The sequence below is a fragment of the Oncorhynchus gorbuscha genome, unplaced genomic scaffold (assembly GCF_021184085.1).
Source record: "Oncorhynchus gorbuscha isolate QuinsamMale2020 ecotype Even-year unplaced genomic scaffold, OgorEven_v1.0 Un_scaffold_1709, whole genome shotgun sequence".
NCBI lineage: Eukaryota > Metazoa > Chordata > Actinopteri > Salmoniformes > Salmonidae > Oncorhynchus > Oncorhynchus gorbuscha.
Window position 1 is genome coordinate 22501 of NW_025746408.1, and position 24000 is coordinate 46500.

Sequence of the window (24000 nt, forward strand, 5' to 3'; positions counted from 1 at the left end):
ATGGGGCATATTTATTCATTGTGGGAATAGCCTCCAGTTACTGCAGAATGGGGCATATTTATTCATTGTGGGAATAGCCTCCAGTTACTGCAGAATGAGGCATATTTATTCATTGTGGGAATAGCCTCCAGTTACTGCAGAATGAGGCATATTTATTCATTGTGGGAATAGCCTCCAGTTACTGCAGAATGGGGCATATTTATTCATTGTGGGAATAGCCTCCAGTTACTGCAGAATGGGGCATATTTATTCATTGTGGGAATAGCCTCCAGTTACTGCAGAATGGGGCATATTTATTCATTGTGGGAATAGCCTCCAGTTACTGCAGAATGAGGCATATTTATTCATTGTGGGAATAGCCTCCAGTTACTGCAGAATGGGGCATATTTATTCATTGTGGGAATAGCCTCCAGTTACTGCAGAATGGGGCATATTTATTCATTGTGGGAATAGCCTCCAGTTACTGCAGAATGGGGCATATTTATTCATTGTGGGAATAGCCTCCAGTTACTGCAGAATGGGGCATATTTATTCATTGTGGGAATAGCCTCCAGTTACTGCAGAATGGGGCATATTTATTCATTGTGGGAATAGCCTCCAGTTACTGCAGAATGAGGCATATTTATTCATTGTGGGAATAGCCTCCAGTTACTGCAGAATGGGGCATATTTATTCATTGTGGGAATAGCCTCCAGTTACTGCAGAATGGGGCATATTTATTCATTGTGGGAATAGCCTCCAGTTACTGCAGAATGGGGCATATTTATTCATTGTGGGAATAGCCTCCAGTTACTGCAGAATGAGGCATATTTATTCATTGTGGGAATAGCCTCCAGTTACTGCAGAATGGGGCATATTTATTCATTGTGGGAATAGCCTCCAGTTACTGCAGAATGAGGCATATTTATTCATTGTGGGAATAGCCTCCAGTTACTGCAGAATGGGGCATATTTATTCATTGTGGGAATAGCCTCCAGTTACTGCAGAATGGGGCATATTTATTCATTGTGGGAATAGCCTCCAGTTACTGCAGAATGGGGCATATTTATTCATTGTGGGAATAGCCTCCAGTTACTGCAGAATGAGGCATATTTATTCATTGTGGGAATAGCCTCCAGTTACTGCAGAATGGGGCATATTTATTCATTGTGGGAATAGCCTCCAGTTACTGCAGAATGGGGCATATTTATTCATTGTGGGAATAGCCTCCAGTTACTGCAGAATGAGGCATATTTATTCATTGTGGGAATAGCCTCCAGTTACTGCAGAATGGGGCATATTTATTCATTGTGGGAATAGCCTCCAGTTACTGCAGAATGGGGCATATTTATTCATTGTGGGAATAGCCTCCAGTTACTGCAGAATGGGGCATATTTATTCATTGTGGGAATAGCCTCCAGTTACTGCAGAATGGGGCATACTTATTCATTGTGGGAATAGCCTCAGTTACTGAAGAAGTTACTGCAGAATGGGGCATATTTATTCATTGTGGGAATAGCCTCCAGTTACTGCAGAATGGGGCATATTTATTCATTGTGGGAATAGCCTCCAGTTACTGCAGAATGGGGCATATTTATTCATTGTGGGAATAGCCTCCAGTTACTGCAGAATGGGGCATATTTAACATCAGCTATGGGCAGGGTTCGGTTTGAACCCAGTTTCATAAGAGTTCCCAGAACACTCACTGTCTGTATCCAAAATGGCATCCTATTGCCTATACAGTGCACTACTTTTAACCAGAACCCTATTTTTTTATTTTTTATTTTATTTTTAAAAATGTATTTATCAGGTAAATTGACTGAGAACACGTTCTCATTTGCAGCAACGACCTGGGGAATAGTTACAGGGGAGAGGAGGGGGATTAATGAGCCAATTGTAAACTGGGGATTATTAGGTGACCATGATGGTTTGAGGGCCAGATTGGGAATTTAGCCAGGACACCAGGGTTAACACCCCTACTCTTACGATAAGTGCCATGGGATCTTTAATGACAGCAGAGAGTCAGGACACCCGTTTAACGTCCCATCCAAAAGACAGCACCCGACACAGGGCAGTGTCCCCAATCACTGCCCTGGGGCCTTGGGATATTGTTTTAGACCAGAGGGAAGAGTGCCTCCTACTGGCCCGCCAACACCACTTCCAGCAGCATCTGGTCTCCCATCCAGGAACTGACCAGGCCCAACCCTGCTTAGCTTCAGAAGCAAGCCAGCAGTGGTATGCAGGGTGGAATTGATTTTGGTGAACAGTAGTGCACTACATAGGGAATAGTGTGGTACACACTGTTGCCCACAGAACAAACAGTGTGACAGAGGAAGAAGAAAAAAATGGACTTAAAAATAATAATAGAATTCTAAGAAAGACCGACCACAGACTGCCGGACAGAACAGAGACAAAACAAGCTATGAATAGCAGAGGGCTGCTGGAGGGAAACCTGGATGTCCACACAGAAACAGACAGAAACCTTGCTTACATTTGTATACGATCACGTCTCTATTATGCATTGGAATACTTGGGGAACAGATTTCTTAAAATAAAATCACTTGGAGATGATTTTCTGGTGTTTTTACAGTCTTACAGTATTTCCAACCATGAAGATAAAAAAATAATAATAATATATTAATAAAAAATACATACAAATATATATATATACATACACTACTTTTTTTTTGGCTCAGATAGAAACCCTGCGGGCCGCCAATTGGGGTACCCTGGCGTAGTATACCCAACAGGCTAATGCTACAGCTATTATACCCAACAGGCTAATGCTACAGCTAGCGTACCCAACAGGCTAATGCTACAGCTAGCGTACCCAACAGGCTAATGCTACAGCTAGCATACCCAACAGGCTAATGCTACAGCTAGCATACCCAACAGGCTAATGCTACAGCTAGCATACCCAACAGTCTAATGCTATAACTAGAGTACCCAACAGTCTAATGCTATAACTAGAGTACCCAACAGGCGAATGCTATAACTAGAGTACCCAACAGGCGAATGCTACAGCTAGCGTACCCAACAGTCTAATGCTATAACTAGCGTACCCAACAGGCGAATGCTATAACTAGAGTACCCAACAGGCGAATGCTATAACTAGAGTACCCAACAGGCGAATGCTACAGCTAGCGTACCCAACAGTCTAATGCTATAACTAGCGTACCCAACAGGCGAATGCTATAACTAGAGTACCCAACAGGGGAATGCTACAGCTAGCGTACCCAACAGGCTAATACTACAGCTAGCGTACCCAACAGTCTAATGCTATAACTAGCATACCCAACAATCTAATTCTACAGCTAGTACAATGGTGTATGATGATGAGAACACCACCTCGTCCCCCTAACCTGCAGCACAGCCACACTGCTGCTCCTCCACATGGAGTTGGCTGGTTGCAGCCCGCTCACAGCCCACTCATTCTAACTATATCACTCCTGCTGCTTCAGACTTCAATGCATGCTACAGGAAATGTTATAATTCTCTCTTTGCTTATTGGTTATGTCGTTTCTAAATATTCTAAAGAGTTGTTTTCTCAAAAGCTTCATTTTCTGGAAAAGGAGCTATACTGTTTGAATGGAGGTCCAGAGTAAGAACACCAAACACTTTGACAAAGACCTGGTCTGAATAACTGGTCTGAATAACTGGTCTGAATAACTGTGGTGCTGAATAACTGTGGTGCTGAATAACTGTGGTGCTGAATAACTGTGGTGCTGAATAACTGTGGTGCTGAATAACTGTGGTGCTGAATAACTGTGGTGAAGGTGGACAGTAGGTGAAAGACAGAAATGGTCTGAATAACTGTGGTGCTGAATAACTGTGGTGAAGGTGGACAGTAGGTGAAAGACAGAAATGGTCTGAATAACTGTGGTGCTGAATAACTGTGGTGCTGAATAACTGTGGTGCTGAATAACTGTGGTGCTGAATAACTGTGGTGCTGAATAACTGTGGTGAAGGTGGACAGTAGGTGAAAGACAGACATGGTCTGAATAACTGTGGTGCTGAATAACTGGTCTGAATAACTGTGGTGCTGAATAACTGGTCTGAATAACTGTGGTGCTGAATAACTGTGGTGCTGAATAACTGTGGTGCTGAATAACTGTGGTGCTGATGGGGGACAGTAGGTGAAAGACAGACATGGTCTGAATAACTGTGGTGCTGACGGGGGACAGTAGGTGAAAGACAGACATGGTCTGAATAACTGTGGTGATGAATAACTGTGGTGCTGACGGGGGACAGTAGGTGAAAGACAGACATGGTCTGAATAACTGTGGTGCTGACTGGGGACAGTAGGTGAAAGACAGACATGGCCTGAATAACTGTGGTGCTGAATAACTGTGGTGCTGAATAACTGCGGTGCTGAATAACTGCGGTGCTGAATAACTGTGGTGCTGAATAACTGTGGTGCTGAATAAATGTGGTGCTGAATAACGGTGGTGCTGAATAACTGTGGTGCTGAATAACTGTGGTGCTGAATAACTGGTCTGAATAACTGTGGTGCTGAATAACTGGTCTGAATAACTGTGGTGCTGACAGGGGACAGTAGGTGAAAGACAGACATGGTCTGAATAACTGTGGTGCTAAATATCTGTGGTGAAGGTAGACAGTAGCTGAAAGACAGACATGGTCTGAATAACTGTGGTGCTGAATAACTGTGGTGTGTTTGGATGAAAATCGTTAGTATGCTGGGAAGGAAACAGAAAACAAAGCGGATTTAAAACTTCTGCAGGAAAACAGAATGTTGGAATCAAACATCATTATGTTGTCATCCAGAGTCCTGTGTTTTCCCCCAAGCTACAACACACAGTATTCTACAGAAGGTTTCTAAAAGGAACAAAGAGTTAAATATGCTCTGTGTTTTCCCCCAAGCTACAGCACACAGTATTCTACAGCAGGTTTCTAAAAGGAACAAAGAGTTAAATATGCTTTGTGTTTTCATTGTTGGCATGGAAAAACCATTGCGATACTGATATCGTCACAGCCCTAGTGTGTGTGTGTGTGTGTGTGTGTGTGTGTGTGTGTGTGTGTGTGTGTGTGTGTGTGTGTGTGTGTGTGTGTGTGTGTGTGTGTGTGTGTGTGTGTGTGTGTGTGTGTGTGTGTGTGTGTGTGTGTGTGTGTGTGTTTCAGCCATTTAGTCAGATGCTCACCGTCAGATAACGAGCATCCAGCTCAACCTTCTTCTCCAGCTCAGACAGCAGCTCGTTGTGGAAAGACTTCAGCTGCATGGACGGACAGATGGAGAGATTGAGGGGTGAAGAGAAGCACAGGGTTAATGGTGACATCACTCTAACAACAGAACAGAGTTAGGACCAGGTGTTCATCCTGACCATGTGATCATATAGGAGGAACATATTCTAAGCATTAGAACAACACAAATACATGCTGATAACGCTGGTTTTACAAACGCTGTTTTTTCTATCCATCGGCAGGACAGAACAGCAGCTTCAGGTACGTTCAGGGGAGGGGGCGTGTCTTTATTAACAGGACAGAACAGCAGCTTCAGGTACGTTCAGGGGAGGGGGGGTCTTTATTAACAGGACAGAACAGCAGCTTCAGGTACGCTCAGGGGAGGGGGCGTGTCTTTATTAACAGGACAGGACAGAACAGCAGTCTTTATTAACAGGACAGAACAGCAGTTCAGGTACGCTCAGGGGAGGGGGCGTGTCTTTATTAACAGGACAGAACAGCAGCTTCAGGTACGTTCAGGGGAGGGGGCGTGTCTTTATTAACAGGACAGAACAGCAGCTTCAGGTACGCTCAGGGAGGGGCGTGTCTTTATTAACAGGACAGAACGGCAGCTTCAGGTACGTTCAGGGGGGGGTGTGTCTTTATTAACAGGACAGAACAGCAGCTTCAGGTACGTTCAGGGAGGGGCGTGTCTTTATTAACAGGACAGAACAGCAGCTTCAGGTACGTTCAGGGGAGGGGGCGTGTCTTTATTAACAGGACAGAACAGCAGCTTCAGGTACGCTCAGGGGAGGGGGCGTGTCTTTATTAACAGGACAGAACAGCAGCTTCAGGTACGCTCAGGGAGGGGGCGTGTCTTTATTAACAGGACAGAACAGCAGCTTCAGGTACGCTCAGGGGAGGGGGCGTGTCTTTATTAACAGGACAGAACAGTACGTTCAGGGGAGTCTTTATTAACAGGACAGAACAGCAGCTTCAGGTACGTTCAGGGAGGGGGCGTGTCTTTATTAACAGGACAGAACGGCAGCTTCAGGGGTTCAGGGGAGGGGGCGTGTCTTTATTAACAGGACAGAACAGCAGCTTCAGGTACGCTCAGGGGAGGGGGCGTGTCTTTATTAACAGGACAGAACAGCAGCTTCAGGTACGCTCAGGGAGGGGGCGTGTCTTTATTAACAGGACAGAACAGCAGCTTCAGGTACGCTCAGGGGAGGGGGCGTGTCTTTATTAACAGGACAGAACGGCAGCTTCAGGTACGCTCAGGGGAAGGGGGCGTGTCTTTATTAACAGGACAGAACAGCAGCTTCAGGTACGCTCAGGGGAGGGGGCGTGTCTTTATTAACAGGACAGAACAGGGGAGGGGCAGCTTCAGGTACGCTCAGGGGAGGGGGCGTGTCTTTATTAACAGGACAGAACAGCAGCTTCAGGTACGCTCAGGGGAGGGGCGTGTCTTTATTAACAGGACAGAAGGCAGCTTCAGACGCTCAGGGCAGGGGCGTGTCTTTATTAACAGGACAGAACAGCAGCTTCAGGTACGCTCAGGGGGGGGCGTGTCTTTATTGTGGCAGGGCTTACAAACTATCACGCATTACAAAGGGGAACCCAGCCGCGAGCTGCCCGGTGACGCAAGCCTACCAGACGAGATAAACACCTTCTATGCTCGCTTCGAGGCAAGTAACACTGAATCATGCATGAGAGCACCAGCTGTTCCAGACAACTGTGTGATCACACTCGCCGTAGCCAATGTGAGTAAGACCTTGAAACAGGTTAACATTAACAGGGCCAGACGGATTACCATGATGCATACTCGGTGCATGCGCTGACCAGCTTGCAAGTGTCTTCACTGACCACCATAGTCCCTGTGCCCAAGAACACCATGGTAACTCGTCTAAATGACTATCGCCCCGTTGCACCCACATCTGTAGCCATGAACTGCTTTGAAAGACTTGTCATCGCTCACATCAACACCATCATCCCAGACACCCTGGACCCACTCTAATTTGCGTACCTCCCCAACAGATGACACAATCTCTACTTTACTCCACACTGCCCTTTCCCACCTGGACACAAGGAACACCTACATAAGAATGCTGTTCTTAGACTACAGCTCAGCATTTAAATCAAAGTTATTTGACCTCTATTCCTACAGTACACCATCTCCTCTAGCAATCTGCTTATGATTGTGTCATAAATTCCTTATGAAGGTTCATATACCCACCATCTCCTCTAGCAATCTGCTTATGAATGTGTCATAAAGTCCTTATGAAGGTTCATATACCCACCATCTCCTCTAGCTGTACTTGGATCTGTCTGTGGACCTCAGCCATCTGAAACAGCACGTCCCCTAAAAAGAAACACACAGAGCAGATGTCAACAAACATCCTCACTACAGACAGGGGAGAGAGTGGGAGGAGAGAGCGAGTGAGAGAGGAGAGCGAGAGAGCAGGAGGGGAGAGAGAGCAGGGAGAGGGGAGCGAGAGAGCAGGAGAGCGGAGAGAGAGCAGGAGAGCGGAGAGAGAGCAGGCAGGAGAGGGGAGAGAGAGCAGGAGAGCGAGAGAGCAGGAGAGGGGAGGGAGAGAGAGAGAGCAGGAGAGGGAGAGAGAGGGGAGAGCAGGAGAGCAGGAGAGCAGGGGAGAGAGAGAGAGAGAGCAGGAGGGGAGAGCAGGAGAGAGGGGAGGAGAGAGCGCAGGTGAGGGGAGAGCAGAGCGAGAGAGCAGAGCGAGTGAGAGAGAGCAGAGCGAGAGAGCAGGAGAGGGGAGAGCGAGAGAGCAGGAGAGGGGAGAGAGAGAGCAGGAGAGCGGAGAGAGTGGGAGGAGAGAGCAGGAGAGCGAGAGAGCAGGAGAGCGAGAGAGCAGGAGAGGGGAGAGAGAGAACAGGAGAGCGGAGCGAGTGGGAGGAGAGAGCGAGTGAGAGAGCAGAGCGAGAGAGCAGAGCGAGAGAGCAGGAGAGGGGAGAGAGAGAGCAGGAGAGTGAGAGAGAGCAGGAGAGCGGAGAGAGAGCAGGAGAGGGGAGAGAGAGCAGGAGAGAGCAGGAGAGGGGAAAGAGAGCAGGAGAGGGGAAAGAGGAGCAGGGGGAAAGAGAGCAGGAGAGAGCAGGAGAGGGGAAAGAGAGCAGGAGAGAGAGAGCAGGGAGAGAGAGAGCAGGAGAGGGAGAGAGAGAGCAGGAGAGGGGAGAGAGAGAGCAGGAGAGGGGAGAGAGAGAGCAGGAGAGGGGAGAGAGAGAGCAGGAGAGGGGGGAGAGAGAGCAGGAGAGGGGAGCAGGAGAGGGAGAGAGAGAGCAGGAGAGGGGAGAGAGAGAGCAGGAGAGGGGAGCGAGAGAGCAGGGAGAGAGGAGAGAGAGAGCAGGAGAGGACAGGGAGCGAGAGAGCAGAGAGGGGAGCGAGAGAGCAGGAGAGGGGAGAGAGAGCAGAGCAGGGAGAGAGAGAGCAGGAGAGGGGAGCGAGAGAGCAGGAGAGGGAGAGAGAGAGCAGGAGAGGGAAAGAGAGCAGGAGAGGGGAGAGAGAGCAGGAGAGGGGAGAGAGAGCAGGAGAGGGGAAAGAGAGCAGGAGAGGGGAGCGAGAGAGCAGGAGAGGGGAGCGAGAGAGCAGGAGAGGGGAGCGAGAGAGCAGGAGAGGGGAGCGAGAGAGCAGGAGAGGGGAGCGAGAGAGCAGGAGAGAGGGGAGCGAGAGAGTGCAGGAGAGGGGAGCGAGAGAGCAGGAGAGGGGAGCGAGAGAGCAGGAGAGGGGGGGAGAGAGAGCAGGAGAGGGGGAGAGAGAGCAGGAGAGGGGGAGAGAGAGCAGCAGAGTGGGGAGAGAGAGCAGCAGAGTGGGGAGAGAGAGCAGCAAAGTGGGGAGAGAGAGCAGCAGAGTGGGGAGAGAGAGCAGCAGAGTGGGGAGAGAGAGCAGCAGAGAGGGGGGAGAGAGAGCAGCAAAGTGGGGAGAGAGAGCAGCAGAGGGGGAGAGAGAGAGCAGGAGAGGGGAGAGAGAGAGCAGGAGAGGGGAGAGAGAGAGAGCAGGAGAGTGGGGAGAGAGAGCAGGAGAGGGGAGAGAGAGAGCAGGAGAGGGGAGAGAGAGAGCAGGAGAGGGAGAGAGAGAGCAGGAGAGGGGAGAGAGAGAGCAGGAGTGGGGAGAGAGAGCAGCAGAGTGGGGAGAGAGAGCAGCAGAGTGGGGAGAGAGAGCAGCAGAGTGGGGAGAGAGAGCAGCAGAGTGGGGAGAGAGAGCAGCAGAGTGGGGAGAGAGAGCAGCAGAGTGGGGAGAGAGAGCAGCAGAGTGGGGAGAGAGAGCAGCAGAGTGGGGAGAGAGAGCAGCAGAGTGGGGAGAGAGAGCAGCAGAGTGGGGAGAGAGAGCAGCAGAGTGGGGAGAGAGAGCAGTAGAGGGGGAGGAGAGTGGGAGAGGAGAGCAGGAGAGTTGTGAGAGGAGCAGCAGAGTGGGGAAAGAGAGCAGCAGAGTGGGGAGAGAGAGCAGCAGAGTGGGGAAAGAGAGCAGCAGAGTGGGGAGAGAGAGCAGCAGAGTGGGGAGAGAGAGCAGCAGAGTGGGGAGAGAGAGCAGCAGAGTGGGGAGAGAGAGCAGCAGAGTGGGGAGAGAGAGCAGCAGAGTGGGGAGAGAGAGCATCAGAGTGGGGAGAGAGAGAGTAGGAGAGGAGAGAGAGCAGTAGAGGGGGCAGGAGAGTGGGGAGAGAGAGCAGCAGAGAGGGGGAAAGAGAGCAGGAGAGTGGGGAGAGAGAGCAGCAGGAGGGGGAGAGAGAGAGCAGGAGAGGGAGAGAGAGAGCAGGAGAGGGGGGAGAGAGAGCAGCAGAGTGGGGAGAGAGAGCAGGAGAGGGGGAAGAGAGCAGGAGAGGGGGAGAGAGAGCAGGAGAGGGGGAGAGAGAGCAGGAGAGGGGAGAGAGAGCAGGAGGGGGAGAGAGAGCAGGAGTGGGGAGAGAGAGCAGGAGAGGGGAGAGAGAGCAGCAGAGGGGAGCGAGAGAGCAGGAGAGTGGGGAGAGAGAGAGCAGGAGAGTGGGGAGAGAGAGCAGCAGAGTGGGGAGAGAGAGAGCAGCAGGAGAGTGGGGGAAAGAGAGCAGCAGAGTGGGGAGAGAGAGAGCAGCAGAGTGGGGAGAGAGAGCAGCAGAGTGGGGAGAGAGAGCAGAGTGGGGGAGAGTGGGGAGAGAGAGCAGAGGGGAGCAGGAGAGTGGGGAGAGAGAGCAGCAGAGTGGGGAAAGAGAGCAGCAGAGTGGGGAGAGAGAGCAGCAGAGTGGGAGAGAGAGCAGCAGAGTGGGGGAGAGAGCAGGAGTGGGGAGAGAGAGCAGGAGTGGGGAGAGAGAGCAGCAGAGTGGGGAGAGAGAGCAGCAGAGTGGGGAGAGAGAGAGCGGCAGAGTGGGGAGAGAGAGAGCAGGAGAGTGGGGAGAGAGAGAGCAGGAGAGTGGGGGAGAGAGAGAGAGCAGGAGAGTGGGGAGAGAGAGAGAGCAGGAGAGTGGGGAGAGAGAGAGAGCAGGAGAGTGGGGAGAGAGAGGGGCAGGAGAGTGGGGAGAGAGAGCAGGAGAGTGGGGAGAGAGAGCAGCAGAGTGGGGGTGAGAGAGCAGCAGAGTGGGGAGAGAGAGCAGCAGAGTGGGGAGAGAGAGCAGCAGAGTGGGGTGAGAGAGCAGCAGAGTGGGGTGAGAGAGCAGCAGAGTGCGGAGAGAGAGCAGCAGAGTGGGGAGAGAGAGCAGCAGAGTGGGGAGAGAGAGCAGCAGAGTGGGGAGAGAGAGCAGCAGAGTGGGGAGAGAGAGAGCAGCAGAGTGGGGAGAGAGAGAGCAGCAGAGTGGGGAGAGAGAGAGCAGGAGAGGGGAGAGAGAGAGCAGGAGAGGGGAGAGAGAGAGCAGGAGAGGGGAGAGAGAGAGCAGGAGAGGGGAGAGAGAGTAGGAGAGGGGAGCGAGAGAGCAGGAGAGGGGAGAGAGAGCAGGAGAGGGAGAGAGAGAGCAGGAGAGGGGGCAGGAGAAGGGGCAGGAGAGTAGGGAGAGAGAGCAGGAGAGTGGGGAGAGAGAGCAGGAGAGTGGGGAGAGAGAGCAGGAGAGTGGGGAGAGAGAGCAGGAGAGTGGGGAGAGAGAGCAGGAGAGTGGGGAGAGAGAGCAGGAGAGAGAGCAGGAGAGAGCAGGAGAGAGAGCAGGAGAGGAGGGGCAGAGACAGAGCAGGAGAGGGGGGAGAAGGAGCAGGAGAGTGGGGAGAGAGAGCAGGAGAGGGGGAGAGAGAGCAGGAGAGTGGGGGAGAGAGAGCAGGAGAGGGGGAGAGAGAGCAGGAGAGGGGGGAGAGAGAGCAGGAGAGGGGGAGAGAGAGCAGGAGAGGGGGAGAGAGAGCAGGAGAGGGGGAGAGAGAGCAGGAGAGGGGGGAGAGAGAGCAGGAGAGGGGAGAGAGAGAGCAGGAGAGGGAGAGAGAGAGCAGAGGGGAGAGAGAGCAGGAGAGGGGAGAGAGAGCAGGGAGAGAGAGCAGGAGAGGGAAGAGAGAGAGCAGGAGAGGTGAGAGAGAGAGCAGGAGGAGAGAGAGAGAGAGAGGAGAGAGAGAGAGAGAGCATGAGAGGGGAGAGAGAGAGAGCAGAGAGAGAGAGAGAGCAAGAGAGATCCCAGTGTGCAGAGAGCCCATGCAGCAACACAACGACACAACAGACGCACTAACAGACAGAGGACAGACTGGTAGCCAGGATGGTGCATGGTGGAACATTTGGATGTCTCAACAGGAAACACATTTAACAGATAAATAAAATACAATGACACATTAAACAAGACAGAAAGGAAAGGAGGAGGGAAGGAAATGATGCAAATCAACGAGAAGGACATCTTCTAAAGAAGTTGTAGTGAAAGAAACTTCAAAAAGTGGTACAAGCAAAAAAATATATATTATTCAAACTTTATATAACTGCTGTTGTTTTATGTGGAGATCAAACATATTGGTTGGTTGATCTTTATACTGGCAATATGACAAATAATAAACAACAAACAACAGTTTATCACCAAACGAAGAGGAGTAAGAGAGAGAGAACTAAAGAAGGAGAGGCAGAGTCATGCAGCCAGTGGAAGATTGGTCCTGGTGTTTTTAATATACCTACACGCTGCCTCTTCTGATTATGCAATGCATTGTAAAGAAAAGGAACAAAATATCTAGATTGAGAAGGACAGACCTTGAGAGACAGAAATACACAGAGAGAAACAGAAATACAGAGGGAGAGAGACAGAAAGAGAGAAAAAGAGAGAGACATTACAAAGAGGATGGAAACAGGTTCCCATTACCAAGTCCAAGCATTAGGGGGCGCTAATTACATTTTTGGGATGAAAAACGTTCCCGTTTTAAACAATATATTTTGTCACGAAAATATGTTCGACTATGCATATAATTGACAGCTTTGGATAAAAAACACTCTGACGTTTCCAAAACTGCAAAGATATTGTCTGTGATTGCAACAGAACTGATGTTACAGGCGAAACCCAGATAAAAATCCAACCAGGAAGTGCCACATTTTTTGAAACCACCTCATGCCAATGATTCCTTATATGGCTGTGAATGAGCTACGAATGAGCTTACGTTTTCCACTTATTCCCCTAGGTGTCTACAGCATTGTGGCGTCTTTTTACGCATTTCCATTGAAGAATAGCCGTAAGGGACCATATATAGCAAATGGTCACATGGTGTCTCCCGCAGAAAATCTTGAGTAAAATACTGAGGTAGCCATTTTTCCAATCGCTTCTTATGAGAAACCAATTGCCTTGACAGATATATTATCAAATATAAATGTTAAAAACACCTTGAGGATGGATCCTAAACAACGTGTGCCGTGTTTCTGTCGATATTATGGAGTTAATTTTGAATAAAGTTTGGCGTTGTAGTGGTAGCATTTTCCGGTTGATTTCTCAGCCAAGCATGATGAACAAACGGGAGCTATTTCGCCTACAAAAATAATATTTTTGGAAAAAAGGAACATTTGCTATCTAACTGGGAGTCTCCTGAGTGAAAGCATCCGAAGGTAAATTATTTAATTTGGTTGCTTTTCTTATTTTCGTGAAAATGTTGCCTGCTGCCAGCAGAACCTAGCATAGCATTATGCCATGATAAACTTACACAAATGCTTGTCTAGCATTAACTGTAACGCATATTTTGAAAATCTGAGATGACAGTGTTGTTGAGTTAACAAAAGGCTAAGCTTGTGTTTGAATATATTTAATTCATTTAATTTGCGATCGATTTTCATGAATAGGAAAAGTTTCTAGGGGTATTTATGTCCACTGCGTTATGCTAATTCATTTGAGGCTATGCTTACGCTCCCGGATACGGGAGTGTCAAGAGGTTAACACCAGAGGACTATGGACTAGACTACGTTTCTACTCTAAATACACATGGGTAAAATAGTCAGACCCAAAGTCAATTTCTGATTAAAGCAAAGCCATTTATAATGGAAATACATTTTCAAATAGCACATTTATTAAATGTGTGAAATATTTGTAAAGAACCTCTACCACAAAGTCAAAACTAGTCTTATTGTTCTGTGTTTGATGACCCGTTACTAAAGAGTCTTACTAAAACATTGAAGAGTCAACATTAAAGTCTTCAAACCTTAGAAATCTTTTGAAACTGAACTTCTTAAAAGTTCAGTCAGAGAACTCAAAGGAATCAGAGAACAACTTCCATCAAGTCCTCAGAACCATCTGTGGCATATATTATTATATTATTATCTGATGTTAAGAAGATGGGGCCTGAACCATCTCAGTTCTAATGTTAAAAAGACTCTGGTCCATCTCAGTTCTAATGTTATAAAGACTCTGATCCATCTCAGTTCTAATGTTAAAAAGACTCTGATCCATCTCAGTTCTAATGTTATAAAGACTCTGATCCATCTCAGTTCTAATGTTATAAAGACTCTGATCCATCTCAGTTCTAATGTTATAAAGACTCTGATCCATCTCAGTTCTCATGTTATAAAGACTCTGATCCATCTCAGTTCTAATGTTATAAAGACTCTGATCCATCTCAGTTCTAATGTTATAAAGACTCTGATCCATCTCAGTTCTAATGTTAAAGACTCTGATCCATCTCAGTTCTAATGTTATAAAGACTCTGATCCATCTCAGTTCTAATGTTATAAAGACTCTGATCCATCTCAGTTCTAATGTTATAAAGACTCTGATCCATCTCAGTTCTAATGTTATAAAGACTCTGATCCATCTCAGTTCTAATGTTAAAGACTCTGATCCATCTCAGTTCTAATGTTATAAAGACTCTGATCCATCTCAGTTCTAATGTTAAAGACTCTGATCCATCTCAGTTCTAATGTTAAAGACTCTGATCCATCTCAGTTCTAATGTTATAAAGACTCTGATCCATCCTCAGTTATAAAGACTCTGATCCATCTCAGTTATAAAGACTCTGATCCATCTCAGTTCTAATGTTATAAAGACTGATCCATCTAGTTCTAATGTTATAAAGACTGGTCTGTATCTCATCAGTTCAGTTATAAAGACTGATCCATCTCAGTGGGGTTATAAAGACTGATCCATCTCAGTTCTGTCTGTCTGTAAAGACTCTGATCCATCTCTGTTCTAATGTTATAAAGACTCTGTCCATCTCAGTTCTAATGTTATAAAGACTCTGTCCATCTCAGTTCTAATGTTATAAAGACTCTGATCCATCTCAGTTCTAATGTCTATAAAGACTCTGTCCTGTCTCAGTTCTAATGTCTGTCTGTCGCTCTGTCTGTTAAAGACTCTGTCAGTTCTAATGTATAAAGACTCTGTCCATCTCAGTTCTAATGTTATAAAGACTCTGTCCATCTGTCAGTTCTAATGTCTGTAAAGACTCTGATCCATCTGTCTGTCTAATGTTATAAAGACTCTGTCCATCTCAGTTCTAATGTTATAAAGACTCTGTCCATCTGTCTGTTCTAATGCAGAAAGACTCTAAGTCCATCTCAGTTCTAGTGAGTGTTATAAAGACTCTGATCCATCTGTCAGTTCTAATGTTATAAAGACAGGCCATCCATCTCAGGCAGGTTCTAATGTTATAAAGATAATACTGATCCATCTCAGTTCTAATGTTATAAAGACCGGATCCATTCTGTTGGTCAGTGGGGTTTAGTGACTCTGATCAATTAACAAATGGGTATAAAGACTCTGATCCATGTCTGCACACAGTTCACACACACAAACACACACACACATCCATCTCACACACATTATAAAGACACATCACATCACAGTTCTACACACACACACACACTCACACACTTGATTATCAGTGGGGTTTAGACTGGTCTGTATCTCATTAGACAGAACACTATCAGTGGGGTTTCACTCGGTTTAATTTGTCTGTCCTACGGAGTCTTTCTCAACAGGCACGTTGTTGTCAGAAGACTCTGTCTAGGATGTCGGAAAATATGTTGCATGATGTTTTGAATAAAGTCAGGAATGAATAATACAGATGTCAAGCAGGTGGAGACACGTCTGCAGGATGCTCTGTTGTTCAGATGCTTGCAGGTGGAGCACGCTGTCGGATGCTGGAGTTGTCGATGTCGCAGGTGGAGACACGCTGCAGGATGCTGGAGTTGTTCAGATGTCAAGTCAGGTGGAGACACGCTGCAGGATGCTGGAGTTGTTCAGATGTCAAGCAGGTGGAGACACGCTGCAGGATGCTGGAGTTGCTCAGATGTCAAGCAGATGGAGACACGCTGCAGGATGCTGGAGTTGCTCAGATGTCAAGCAGGTGGAGACACGCTGCAGGATGATGGAGTTGTTCAGATGTCAAGCAGGTGGAGACACGCTGCAGGATGCTCGAGTTGCTCAGATGTCAAGCAGGTGGAGACACGCTGCAGGATGCTGGAGTTGTTCAGATGTCAAGCAGGTGGAGACACGCTGCAGGATGCTGGAGTTGCTCAGATGTCATTCACTGGGAAAACATGAGGATGTTTCCAGCATGACATTGCAATGGAAATGTTCATTGTTGCCATGACAACTTTTATCTTGTATCAAACAGAAAATCGGACGACAAAAAAACACGTTGGCATGGTTACTGCAGAGACTACGAGACAGAAACAGATTCATGTGTCTCAAATGTCAGCCTATAGTCTATAGGCCCATAGGGCTCAGGTCTAAAGTAACATATAGTCTATAGGCCCATAGGGCTCTGGTCTAAAGTAGTGCACTATATAGTCTATAGGCCCATAGGGGCTCTGGTCTAAAGTAGTTGGTCGGGTCTATAGGGCTAGGGCTCTGGTCAAAGGGTGCAATTAGTCTATAGGCCCATAAGGCTCTGGTCTAAAGTACACTATATAGTCTACAGGCCCACAGGGCTCTGGTCTAAAGTAGTGCACTATATAGTCTATAGGCCCATAGGGCTCTGGTCTAAAGTAGTGCACACACAGTCTACAGGCCCACACAGGGCTCTGGTCACAAGTACAGATGTCAAGCAGGTGGAGACAGGGCTCAGGATGCTAAAGTTGTGCAGATAGTCATTCAGGGCTGGGAAAAGTGAGGATGTTTCCAGTCTATGAGGCCCATTGCTCTGGAAATGTTCATTGTTGTCTATGACAACTCTTTATCTTGTATCAAACAGAAAATCTGGTCTAAAAAACACATAGTCTATAGGCCCATAGGGTTACTTGTCTAAAGAGCACTATACAGAAACAGATTCATGTGTCTCAAATGTAGTGCTATATAGTCTATAGGCCCATAGGGCTCTGGTCTAAAGTAGTGCACTATATAGGGAATAAGGTCCCATAGGGCTCTGGTCTAAAGTAGTGCACTATAGGGAATAGGGCTTATAGGCCCATAGGGCTCTGGTCTAAAGTAGTGCACTATATAGGGAATAAGGCCCATAGGGCTCTGGTCTAAAGTAGTGCACTATATAGTCTATAGGAATAGGGCTCTGGTCTAAAGTAGTGCACTAGTCTATAGGAATAGGGCTCTGGACTAAAGTAGTGCACTATATAGGGAATAGGGCTCTGGTCTAAAGTAGTGCACTATATAGGGAATAAGGCCCATAGGGCTCTGGTCTAAAGTAGTGCACTATAGTCTATAGGGAATAGGGCTCTGGACTAAAGTAGTGCACTATATAGTCTATAGGAATAGGGCTCTGGTCTAAAGTAGTGCACTATATAGTCTATAGGAATAGGGCTCTAGTCTAAAGTAGTGCACTATATAGTCTATAGGAATAGGGCTCTGGTCTAAAGTAGTGCACTATATAGGGAATAGGGCTCTGGTCTAAAGTAGTGCACTAGTCTATAGGCCCATAGGGCTCTGGTCTAAAGTAGTGCACTATATAGTCTATAGGAATAGGGCTCTGGTCTAAAGTAGTGCACTATATAGGGAATAGGGCTCTGGTCTAAAGTAGTGCACTATATAGGGAATAGGGCTCTGGTCTAAAGTAGTGCACTATATAGGGAATAGGGCTCTGGTCTAAAGTAGTGCACTATATAGGGAATAGGGCTCTGGTCTAAAGTAGTGCACTATATAGGGAATAGGGCTCTGGTCTAAAGTAGTGCACTATGTAGGGAATAGGGTTCCATAGGGCTCTGGTCTAAAGTAGTGCACTATATAGGGAATAGGGCTCTGGTCTAAAGTAGTGCACTATATAGGGAATAGGGCTCTGGTCTAAAGTAGTGCACTATATAGGGAATAGGGCTCTGGTCTAAAGTAGTGCACTATGTAGGGAATAGGGTTCCATAGGGCTCTGGTCTAAAGTAGTGCACTATATAGGGAATAGGGCTCTGGTCTAAAGTAGTGCACTATATAGGGAATAGGGCTCTGGTCTAAAGTAGTGCACTATATAGGGAATAGGGTGTCATTTGGGACTCACAGCCTGAGATAGAATCAATATATGACGTTATTATTAAACTTTGTTCGACTCGGTTGTGTGCAATGATGGTGTGTGTGTGCGTGACAGAAACCAGCAGCCAGCAGAAACCGGAGAGGTTTGGCAGCTTCAACAAGGATGTCCGCATACCAGCTAATCACCATTCAGCTTTGCTATGACAGACGGATTGATAGGAGAACCCCCCTAATAAATACCACAGTGTTGTATCAGTGTATTACACCCCTCTCTATCCTAACACCACCCACAGCAACATGGAGAACAATAGGCCTGTGTGTGCGTGTCTCTCTGCTCTGCAGGTTTGGACTAAAATAAGGTCACCTGCAGAGCAACACGTGAGCACGTCTGACAGCTCCCAGATATAAACAGAGTTCAGTGGAGTAAACACAGACCCTTTCCACATCCCCTCGGTTAGTTTCTCATTACAACACTGATATGTAGTCATCACCATCGCAGACAGAAAACACCCGAGGAGAGGAGAGCCTGAGAGGAGAGGCTGAGAGGAGAGGCTGAGAGGAGAGCCTGAGAGGAGAGGAGAGGCTGAGAGGAGAGGAGGCTGAGAGGAGAGCCTGAGAGGAGAGCCTGAGAGGAGAGAGGAGGCTGAGAGGAGAGCCTGAGAGGAGAGGCTGAGAGGAGAGCCTGAGAGGAGAGGAGAGGCTGAGAGGAGAGGAGGCTGAGAGGAGAGGCTGAGAGGAGAGCCTGAGAGGAGAGCCTGAGAGGAGAGGAGAGGCTGAGAGGAGAGGAGGCTGAGAGGAGAGGCTGAGAGGAGAGCCTGAGAGCAGAGCCTGAGAGGAGAGGAGGCTGAGAGGAGAGGAGGCTGAGAGGAGAGGCTGAGAGGAGAGCCTGAGAGCAGAGCCTGAGAGGAGAGCCTGAGAGGAGAGGCTGAGAGGAGAGCCTGAGAGCAGAGCCTGAGAGGAGAGGAGAGCCTGAGAGGAGAGCCTGAGAGCAGAGCCTGAGAGGCTGAGAGGAGAGACAGAGAGGAGAGGAGAGCCTGAGAGGAGAGCCTGAGAGGAGAGCCTGAGAGGAGAGCCTGAGAGGAGAGCCTGAGAGGAGAGCCTGAGAGGAGAGCCTGAGAGGAGAGCCTGAGAGGAGAGCCTGAGAGCAGAGCCTGAGAGGAGAGGAGAGGCTGAGAGGAGAGGAGGCTGAGAGGAGAGGCTGAGAGGAGAGCCTGAGAGCAGAGCCTGAGAGGAGAGGAGAGCCTGAGAGGAGAGCCTGAGAGGAGAGCCTGAGAGGAGAGCCTGAGAGGAGAGCCTGAGAGGAGAGCCTGAGAGGAGAGCCTGAGAGCCTGAGAGGAGAGCCTGAGAGGAGAGCCTGAGAGGCTGAGAGGAGAGACAGAGAGGAGAGGCTGAGAGGAGAGACAGAGAGGAGTGGCTGAGAGGAGAGGAGAGCCTGAGAGGCTGAGAGGAGAGCCTGAGAGGAGAGGCTGAGAGCCTGAGAGGAGAGAGGAGAGCCTGAGAGGAGAGGCTGAGAGCCTGAGAGGAGAGGCTGAGAGCCTGAGAGGAGAGGCTGAGAGGCTGAGAGGAGAGAGGAGAGCCTGAGAGGAGAGGCTGAGAGGCTGAGAGGAGAGAGGAGAGAGGAGAGGCTGAGAGGAGAGGAGAGGAGAGCCTGAGAGGAGAGGAGAGGAGAGCCTGAGAGGAGAGGAGAGCCGGAGAGGAGAGAGGAGAGCCGGAGAGGAGAGAGGAGAGGCTGAGAGGAGAGAGGAGAGGCTGAGAGGAGAGAGGAGAGGCTGAGAGGGAGAGAGGAGAGGCTGAGAGAGCGAGCTGTGAATCAATCAGTGAAGGTCAGACAGGGATCACTATAGGTTGTCACGGAAGCAGCATAATGCTAGGTCGTTGCCATGGGAGTTTCTAAAAGTTGAGGCAGCGGTTTGAAAAGAAAGTGTGTGTGTTGCTATTAACAAACACTGTTAACACGGTCCTCTCCTACACCTTTTCCTTCATATGACAATCTCTCTTCAGGTGACCCTGTCCCACAGCACACTGATGCAATCAGGAGTGGTGTGTTAAGGTGTGTGTGTGTGTGTGTGTGTGTGTGTGTGTGTGTGTGTGTGTGTGTGTGTGTGTGTGTGTGTGTGTGTGTGTGTGTGTGTGTGTGTGTGTGTGTGTGTGTGTGTGCCTAGCACACAGTCTATCCCTCAGGGGGAAACCGACATGAATACTGATAATGGGAGGATTAATAATGTGTGATACAGGTAACAGCTGAAACCCTGACAGAGACAGACAGTGTGTGCAGGTGCATGTTACAACAAACAGAGCTAATCTTTACGCAGAGGCGGTTTGAGCCTCATTTTCCACATGATCCGTGTCTATGCACCCCACACATTAACTCTATTTATAAACCACGTCTCCTTCCCTAGTTCTCTATGCACCCCACACATGAACTCTAGATAAACCAGTCTCCTTCCCTAGTTCTCTATGCACCCCACACATTAACTCTGAATTTATGAACCACAGGGTCTCCTTCTCTAGTTCTCTATGCACCCCCACACATTAACTCTATTTATGAACCACGTCTCCTTCCCTAGTTCTCTATGCACCCCACACATTAACTCTCTATTTATGAACCACGTCTCCTTCCCTAGTTCTCTATGCACCCCACACATTAACTCTCTATTTATGAACCACGTCTCCTTCCCTAGTTCTCTATGCACCCCACACATTAACTCTCTATTTATGAACCACGTCTCCTTCCCTAGTTCTCTATGCACCCCACACATTAACTCTATTTATGAACCACGTCTCCTTCCCTAGTTCTCTATGCACCCCACACATTAACTCTATTTATGAACCACGTCTCCTTCCCTAGTTCTCTATGCACCCCATACATTAACTCTCTATTTATGAACCACGTCTCCTTCCCTAGTTCTCTATGCACCCCATACATTAACTCTCTATTTATGAACCACGCTCCTTCCCTAGTTCTCTATGAAGGTCACACATTAACTCTCTATTTATGAACCACGCTCCTTCCCTAGTTCTCTATGCACCCCACACATTAACTCTCTATTTAATTTATGAACCACGCTCTTCCCTAGTTCTCTATGCACCTTCATAACATTAACTCTGCCTATTTATGAACCACGCCGGTTTCCATTTTCCCTAGTTCTCTATGCACCCCACACATTAACTCTATTTATGAACCACGTCTCTTCCCTTCCCTATTTATGTTCTCCTTCCTATCATGCCCCACACATTAACTCTCTATTTATGAACCACGTCTCCTTCCCTAGTTCTCTATGCACCCCACGCCTCCTTCCCACATTAACTAACTCTATTTATGAACCACGCCTCCTTCCCTAGTTCTCTATGCACCCCACACATTAACTCTCTATTTATGAACCACGTCTCCTTCCCTAGTTCTCTATGCACCCCATACATTAACTCTATTTATGAACCACGTCTCCTTCCCCTAGTTCTCTATGCACCCCACACATTAACTCTCTATTTATGAACCACATGTCTCCTTCCCTAGTTCTCTATGCACCCCATACATTAACTCTCTATTTATGAACCACGTCTCCTTCCCTAGTTCTCTATGCACCCACACATTAACTCTCTATTTATGCAACCACCCCTCCTTCCCTAGTTCTCTATGCACCCCACACATTAACTCTCTATTTATGAACCACGTCTCCTTCCTAGTTCTCTATGCACCCCTATTTATGAACCACATTAACTCCATTTATGAACCACGTCTCCTTCCCTAGTTCTCTATGCACCCCACTCATTAACTCTCTATTTATGAACCACGTCTCCTTCCCTAGTTCTCTATGCACCCCACTCATTAACTCTCTATTTATGAACCACGTCTCCTTCCCTAGTTCTCTATGCACCCCATACATTAACTCTCTATTTATGAACCACGTCTCCTTCCCTAGTTCTCTATGCACCCCACACATTAACTCTCTATTTATGAACCACGTCTCCTTCCCTAGTTCCACCCATCTCTTTCTATCCAACTGTCTTCTTAAAACTCTTCTCCCAGTGACCTCCGCCTCTGGAGGAAGCCTGTTGATCAACGCACTACATAACCAAACGTCCAACATCTCATTCCAAAATCATGGCCATTAATATGGAGTTGGTCCCTCCTGTGCTGCTATAACAGCCTACACTCTTCTGGGAAGACTTTCCACTAGATGTTAGAACATTGCTGTGGGGACTTGATTCAATTCAGCCACAAGAGCATTAGTGAGTTCGGGCACTGATGTTGGGTGATTGAGCCTGGCTCGCAGTCGGCGTTCCAATTCATCCCAAAGATGTTCGACAATAACAGCACTTACAGTTGACCGGGGAACCCCTAGCAGGGCAGAAATTTGAGGAGCTGACTTGTTGGAAAGGTGGCATCCTATGACGGTGTCACTGAGCTCTTCAGTAAGGCCATTCTACTGCCAATGTTTTTTCTATGAAGATTGCATGAGTGTGCGCAATATTTTATACACCTGTCAACAAAGGGGTGGCTGAAATAGCCGAATCCACTCATTTGAAGGGGTGTCCACATACTTTTGTCTATATAGTGTATGTCTGTGTGTGAGGCATGATAGCACAGTGCTAACTAAAAGTGTCAGAGCCTGGTGGCTGTGTAGTTCTGTGTGTGTGTGTGTGTGTGTGTGTGTGTGTGTGTGTGTGTGTGTGTGTGTGTGTGTGTGTGTGTGTGTGTGTGTGTGTGTGTGTGTGTGTGTGTGTGTGTGTGTGTGTGTGTGTGTGTGTGTGTGTGTGTGTGTGTGTGTGTGTGTTTGTCAGAGCATGGTGGCTGTGTAGTTCTCTGTGTGTGTGTGTGTGTGTTTGTCAGAGCCTGGTGGCTGTGTAGTTCTCTCTGTGTGTGTTTGTCAGAGCCTGGTGGCTGTGTAGTTCTCTGTGTGTGTGTGTGTTTGTCAGAGCCTGGTGGCTGTGTAGTTCTCTGTGTGTGTGTGTGTTTGTCAGAGCATGGTGGCTGTGTAGTTCTCTGTGTGTGTGTGTGTTTGTCAGAGCCTGGTGGCTGTGTAGTTCTCTGTGTGTGTGTGTGTTTGTCAGAGCATGGTGGCTGTGTAGTTCTCTCTGTGTGTGTGTGTGTGTGTGTGTGTGTGTGTGTGTGTGTGTGTGTGTGTGTGTGTGTGTGTGTGTGTGTGTGTGTGTGTGTGTGTGTGTGTGTGTGTGTGTGTGTGTGTGTGTGTGTGTGTGTGTGTCAGAGCCTGGTGGCTGTGTAGTTCTGTGTGTGTGTTTGTCAGAGCCTGGTGGATGTGTAGTTCTCGCTGTGTGTGTGTGTGTGTGTGTGTGTGTGTGTGTGTGTGTGTGTGTGTGTGTGTGTGTGTGTGTGTGTGTGTGTGTGTGTGTGTGTGTGTGTGTGTGTGTGTGTGTGTGTGTGTGTGTGTGTGTTTGTCAGAGCCTGGTGGATGTGTAGTTCTCGCTGTGTGTGTGTGTGTGTGTGTGTGTGTGTGTGTGTGTGTTTGTCAGAGCCTGGTGGATGTGTTGTTCTCTGTGTGTGTGTGTTTGTCAGAGCCTGGTGGCTGTGTAGTTCTCTGTGTGTGTGTGTGTTTGTCAGAGCATGGTGGCTGTGTAGTTCTCTGTGTGTGTGTGTGTGTGTGTGTTTGTCAGAGCCTGGTGGCTGTGTAGTTCTCTCTGTGTGTGTTTGTCAGAGCCTGGTGGCTGTGTAGTTCTCTGTGTGTGTGTGTGTTTGTCAGAGCCTGGTGGCTGTGTAGTTCTCTGTGTGTGTGTGTGTTTGTCAGAGCATGGTGGCTGTGTAGTTCTCTGTGTGTGTGTGTGTTTGTCAGAGCCTGGTGGCTGTGTAGTTCTCTGTGTGTGTGTGTGTTTGTCAGAGCATGGTGGCTGTGTAGTTCTCTCTGTGTGTGTGTGTGTGTGTGTGTTTGTCAGAGCCTGGTGGCTGTGTAGTTCTCTGTCAGAGCCTGGTGGCTGTGTAGTTCTCTGTGTTTGTTTGTCAGAGCCTGTGTAGTCCCAGGCCACGGCTGCTCCCTACAGCCTACTAACCCAGTAACTTGTTCTACCATGGTGTACAGAGTATTGCAGTGTACGGAGTATTGCAGTGTACGGAGTATTGCAGTGTACGGTGTATTGC

The 24000-nt window shown here is 48.1% G+C and overlaps 1 protein-coding gene across 1 annotated transcript in view; it reads right to left on the reverse strand.

The window, feature by feature from the left end:
* Positions 1–24000, reverse strand: part of LOC124023889 (brain-specific angiogenesis inhibitor 1-associated protein 2-like) — a gene marked incomplete at its 3' end in the record, with an annotated part of 69137 nt that overhangs the window by 6674 nt on the left and 38463 nt on the right. Inside the window, exons 3-4 of the mRNA XM_046338052.1 lie at positions 7458–7519; positions 5139–5210 (exon numbers count right to left, since the gene is read on the reverse strand). Of these exons, the coding sequence (XP_046194008.1) occupies positions 5139–5210; positions 7458–7519 (134 nt within the window). The remainder of the gene's footprint in view (positions 1–5138; positions 5211–7457; positions 7520–24000) is intronic.